Source organism: Piliocolobus tephrosceles, chromosome 20 (genome assembly GCF_002776525.5).
Source record: "Piliocolobus tephrosceles isolate RC106 chromosome 20, ASM277652v3, whole genome shotgun sequence".
In the NCBI taxonomy this organism is placed as follows: domain Eukaryota; kingdom Metazoa; phylum Chordata; class Mammalia; order Primates; family Cercopithecidae; genus Piliocolobus; species Piliocolobus tephrosceles.
The window spans coordinates 5,062,917-5,068,995 of record NC_045453.1 but is presented as its reverse complement, the minus strand read 5'-3'; the positions used below and the strand labels follow the sequence as shown (position 1 = coordinate 5,068,995).

The following is a 6,079-nucleotide window of genomic DNA, read 5'->3' as shown; positions in this document are numbered from 1 at the left end:
GGGGGGGGGGAAGGAAAAAAAAAGCCTTAGTGGCCTGGTTGTTCAAAGGATAAGAATAGCTTTATCCTATACTCAGTACCCAAACTCACTTCAGTATGCTTACTGAGGCCATGAGAACCTGAGGGACATCTGCCCAGGACAGGAGCCGTGGCATATGGCAAAGACCAATGAGGGACCAGGAAAAAAAGGGGTGATGTCCCCTTTCCCTGCTACCTCCAGCCTCTGTCAGCAATGGGCTGTCTCCCTCCCACCCTACACAGTAGCTGGTCAGGGCTGAGTGCAGCCCTGGGGGTAAGGGGATGACATGCCCAGGTGTCAGCTTAAAGGATCTCTGCATCATCTTGAGGTGGGAGGCAGGGAAAGGAGCACCAGTGAGGTTGCCCCCCTCCCCAACCTTTTACAAATGGCATTTTCTTAATTGAAATCCGGGAAGCAGGTGTGATTACTTTTTTGCTCGTAGATATTGTCCTAAGTTGGAATTCTCCCACTGTCCTAAAGCTTTCCCTAGTAGTCCTTTAAATTCCCCCCTGCCTTTTTGGTAGCTGTTTTCTCCGTCCTCTCTCCACCTCCCCTCTTATCTAGGAGCTGTTTGTAAGCACGATTTTTTAACAGGTTATATTGTACAGGATCAATATTTTACTTTTTAACAAGGATATTTATGTAACAAGAAACTTTGCCTTAGGCAGGTGTTGGCCAGAAAAGTCCAGATTCCTCTGGAACCCCACCCTGGCCTCTCCTGGAGCTCTGAACCTGCTGTGGAAGGAACTGGCCGTGGCCTTCGCCTCTGGAGAGTAGGGCCTGTGGTGAGGAAGGAACTGGCCGTAGCCTTCGCCTCTGGAGAGTAGGGCCTGTGGTGAGGGAAGGAACTGGCCGTGGCCTTCACCTCTGGAGAGTAGGGCCTGTGGTGAGGGAAGGGCGCTCATTCACCATGATAGTCTTGTGCCTCCCTGGAGGGCTTGGAAACATTCCAGTCCGATTTCTTTGTGTGCTGGCTGACTTCCTCAGCTCATGCTTCCCACGTGCACCTCTCCACCTCTGCATATTTGGCACTAGAACTCCTGAGACACCACTTCTCATGCTTCTCCCTCCCTACCAGCGGTCAAGGCTTTGTAACTCCAGATTATTTAAAGAGAAAAATACAAGACAGAAATCTTCTAGCACTTTGTAAACACAGTGAATAACCTCTTGGAGTATTTTTGGCTTTATATAAAACAAGGTTTTTAATTGTAAAGTATAAGTGCCATTAGAAAATGCACAGGGCATATCTTTGTTAAAGTAGATTTTTCAATGTTTTACAGAATTACATTTTCAAAAAAAGGTTTTTATAATGAAGTTGTTTATTAAAAACTTCTGAATGATGTGTTTGGGAGTTGTGAACCTGTCTGATTGGGAAAGGGTTGGATTCAGCCTGGAATTGGGAAGAATTGGAGTCTCCAGACATCTTTAGCATCCTAGATGATGGTGAGTGTAGGGCAGACAGTAAAAACCCCTCCCATCAGCACCTACAAGCTTTGTACTTTTAAGTTAAATATCTTATTTGCATGTCTTGAGGTAAGTGGCATAATTCTATCAATCATCTTGGATGCAACGGTCAGACAGCCAAAATCAAACTGGCTTTAAACAGTGAAATTGCATGTAACTGGAAAATGCCAGATGTAGAGCGGTCTTTAGGTTAGGCTTGATCTTGTGGCTCCAACATGGTTGGCCTCAGCATTCCTATTTCTCTCTGCTCTGTCTTGTGCAGTTGTGACTTCATCCACAGGCCCTACAAAGTAGATTTCCCCTTTGTGTGGCAGTGAGCAGAGTGCTGCCTGGATTGCCAACCAGAAGGAAGCAGCCATTCTCACACATTGCCAACCAGAAGGAAGCAGCCCTTTCCGGGCTCTCAGGAGAGGACTTGCCACAGAAGCCCCAGTAAGCATCCTGTTTCATTGGCCTTGATGGGATTCTGTGCCATCCCCAAACCAGTTACCATATGCCCCTGACAACAAGGCTGAGACAGGAGGAGTGGTTTCTCAAAGGAAATTTGGGGCACTCTTAGGATGAGGAATTGATGCTGGTTGTCCAAGAAAGGACAAATGTTCACCCTAGTCACTGCCCAAGGTGCACAGCTGGTGACAGCTAGGACCTGACCTTACCTACACTTGTGTCCAACCACCAGGTTCAGGCAGACTGCTGAGAGGCTTACATGGCTTCACCTGAGCTTGGTGGTCTCTAATGAAGGTCGTTACCACCATCTTGGGCACCAACCCTTGTGCTGAGATCCTCCCATCAGGAGCTCAGACTGAACTGGCTTTTCTGTGGTCTGGAGCCAGTGTCCATGGCCAAGCAGTGCACGTCACTTGGAATCCAGCCCAAGAGCCTATGGGGCCATTAACAAGTGCGGGTGTTTTGTGTACAAAGGAAGTGGGCTGACCCTTCATCGCTGGCCTTCCACTTGATGGATGTTCACTGTCCACCCCAATAGGTTAAAACCCTAGCTAGGACCCTAAGGAAATCTACCTTGCTCCCTAGGGAGTGTATACCACAGTAAGGTCTGAGGGCTCAGATGAGGGAACTGTTGTATCCATTGGTCAGGAAAAGGCTGAAAACTTTCTGGAAGAGGTGGCAAAGACTTCCAGGCAGAGGTGGGGGGATTAGAGGTACTGACTTCCACAGGTCACAGTTTGGGAGCTGAGACCAGAGGAACACAGATTTGCAGGATCAAGTACTGCAAGGGCTGGCCAATCCAGCCCTTAGCCTACCAGGTTCAGTCCCTGCACTTCAGGCTAGAGTCCACCTTTGGAAGGGTAGTCTTTGGGCCTAGGACAAAGTGAAGCAAGGTCCACCAGGCTTCTGCCAGCCAGCCCAGGAGGAACCAACTCCTGTTGGAGAAACCAGGTAGATGCCCACTCGCTCCCTGGTTTGTAGCATTTAAGACCCTCTCTCACCCCAGATTCTTCCACTCTGACCTTGCTTATTTTCCCCACATGAATATTTCAAGCACCTGCTTTCCCTCCCTGAATGCGTTGATCACCTTTGTGTGTCAGAAGATTATCTGCCGCTCCCAGTTTAAGTTTGGTCAGTCTTTGCAGGGAATACCTCTTAAGCCCTCTGCATGTGCCTGAGTTAATTTATCCAGTGCAAAGCTGAGTGTCCTACAACTGCCCAAAAGCGCCACTCGAGTGTGGAAGCCGGGCGACGCCTGCCTTCCCACTGCAGATGGGGAACATTGAGCAATCGCCTGGCGTGGTGGCTGTGATGGGAAAGTTTTAATTGTCCAGGGCCAGGGACTGGGCCTGTCCCCGGTGTTTGCTCCGAGCTGACCTTGCTTGGTACACACTTCTCCCCACCTCCACCGCCAACGAATCTGGGGCCAGTTCCGTCTGGCGCCCGCGGTCGCGTCCCCGTGGGGGCAGTCCCGTACCCCTCCTCCGGGCCTCCAGGCCGCTCGCCCGGGCTGCGGGGGACCCCGGCGAATCACATCCGAGAGGGGGGCGCGTGGGGCGGAGCCTTCCGCCCGCTGCCCTCCCGCCAGCTGCCGCACCTCTCGCCTAGCCCGCAGTCGCCCGCGCGCCCCGAGCCCCTCCAGCTCAGAGGCTCCCGCAGGCGATGGCGGACGAGAGGGCGGGGACTCCGGAAGCCGCGGCGCGCCCGCCGCCCTGCCCTGCCCGGGAGGGGGACGCGCACACGATCCCCGCGGCCCAGGCCCGAGAAGCTGGGGGGCGCAGGTCCCTCCACCCCGCAGCGGGCCCCGGGACCGCCTTCCTTTGCCCCTGGCGCGGGGAAGCGGCCTCCGCGGCGACTACTCCGAGCCTGGTAAACGGCCGGGTCCGGGACGAAGCCCCAGAAACCTGTGGTTCAGAGGGGCTAGGGGCTCGGGCGGGATCCGGCGAGAAGGCCGAGGACGCGACCATGGAGGAGGGCGCCATCTTCCAGGAGGAGCCAGCGGAGGAGGTGGAGAAGCAGCAGGTGGGGGAAAAGCTGGTGGGGGAGGAGAACCAGGAGGTGGGAGCGGAGGCCCAGGAGGGCCCGGGGCTCCTGAACCTTGGTGCCCTAATTGTGGACCCACTGGAGGCCGTGAGCGCCCAGACCGACAGGGCCTACCTCCGCCTCGAGCGCAGGTTTCGACGGATGCACAGGTTGCACCTTGCCCGTAGGAGCTTCATCATCCAGAATATTCCCGGCTTCTGGGTCACCGCCTTCCTGAACCACCCGCAGCTGTCAGCCATGATCAGCCTTCGAGATGAAGAAATCCTCTGCTACCTGATGAATTTGGAGGTGAGGGAGCTCAGGCACTCCAGGACAGGTTGCAAATTCAAGTTCCGCTTTTGGAGCAACCCCTACTTCCAGAACAAGGTGATAATGAAGGAGTATGAATGCAGAGCCTCAGGCCGAGTGGTGTCGGTTGCGACTCGCATCCGATGGCACCGGGGCCAGGAACCCCCGGCCCTCGTACACAGGAACCGGGACACTGTCCGAAGCTTCTTCAGCTGGTTTTCACAGCACAGCCTCCCAGAGGCCGACAGGGTTGCCCAGATTATTAAAGATGACCTGTGGCCCAACCCCCTGCAGTACTACCTGCTGGGGGATAGGCCCTGCAGAGCCAGGGGAGGCCTTGCAAGGTGGCCCACGGAGGCCCCTTCTAGGCCCTACGGGTTCCAGTCTGGCTAAATGCTGCCTTGGGATGTGGGGCCTACGTAAGGCTCCCTCCTGCCTCCTGTGTGTGGTGGATCCGGGCTCAGGCCCATGGTGAGCGCTCTTCTGTCTGCTGTGTGTTCTGTGCACTCCGGCTCTGCATGTTCGGTGGACTCAGCTCTCAGATTGTGGCCCTCGTGGCCAGTCTCTACTGTTTCCATATGGCCTCATGCTGTTCTGTGTTAACATCACGTGGCTGTCACATGCTGCTACGTCTACACTAAGCACCTAGTGCTGTGGATGTGCACTGCCATAATCTTTATGGCGTGAACCTGTGACCATGGCCATCCCAGCCAATTTTGACAAGGGCACCCACAAGTCACTACTTGGAGGACGGTGCCTCTTTGAGGCCTGTGCTTCAAGACTCCAGCCTGCTGGCCTTCACGTGTGTGCTGGTCGTGCTCACAGTAGCTCTACATCCAGGCTGTGGCAAGCTGAGTGTCATCACCCAAGATGAAGTGGGTTCATTTGGTGCCGGGTGCCACCCAGACTTGGACATTCCAAGCCTCAAGACCACAGGCTACCACCAAGTGGACTCTTGGGTATCTGGCAGGATGAGCACACAGCTGTCTGCTGGGCATGGGTGAGGTCAAGGGCATGAAGCAGTGGACAGCACATTCTTTGTGACCATGCTGCTCCTCCTGCCCCACGGTGGTCAGACATCACAGCCTGCTACTAGCTTGTGAGGGTCTGTGCCATGCCCCAGCAATGCCTGGCCATCTCCTTTCCCATGAGTTTTGCCCAGGCAACCATCAGCCCTGTTGCTCACTCCCAGGTCTACAGGAACCTCCATAGCTGCTTGTGGACCCAGGTGGGCCACCTGCCAATGCACAGGAGAGCCCCTAATCCCCAGGAACTCTGCCAAACTGGCCTATCTGGGCATGTGAGTGAGGCAGGGGCAAGGACAGGATCCCCTCCTGAGCCCCAGTTACTGGACCGCACGGAATCCAGGTGCTCTGCCAGCCCCCTGCCTCTACCTGTTAGGTTGCCAGGCTGTGGGTGCTGGAGAGGGGGGTCTTCCTGGTCCTGGGGCCTGTCCATACCCAGATCTCACACCATTTTTTTCTTTAAATGATGGCTTAGAAACAAAAAATAACAACTGAAGAAAAAGATTTTTTCTTAAACTCAACAAGAAAGACTTTCGTGTTGAGTTTGCCTCTCTTCGTCTCCAGAGAGGGAGGGCTTGCCCTGTAGACCGCCAGCATTCTCTCTTCCCCCATACCTGACCCTCTTTAGCAAGGCCTAGAATCTTCCAAAGGGGACAGCCCAAGGCTGCTGAAAAGAGAGATCAGGAAGTCCCCTGGGCAGGGATAGTTAATATTGCATTTTTTTTTTTTTTTTTTTTTTAGACGGCGCCTCGCTCTGTCGCCCAGGCTCGGGGGCCGTGGGCGGTTCGCAGCCC

General features: G+C 54.4%; 1 protein-coding gene across 1 annotated transcript; it reads left to right on the top strand.

Moving 5' to 3' along the window:
- The first annotated feature begins 3,389 nt into the window (after positions 1-3,389).
- Positions 3,390-5,997, top strand: LOC111534636 (putative testis-specific Y-encoded-like protein 3). Its single transcript, XM_023201198.2, has one exon. It carries the CDS (start codon positions 3,592-3,594, stop codon positions 4,651-4,653), a length of 1,062 nt encoding a protein of 353 aa, XP_023056966.1. The 5' UTR covers positions 3,390-3,591; the 3' UTR covers positions 4,654-5,997.
- The last annotated feature ends 82 nt before the right edge of the window (positions 5,998-6,079 follow it).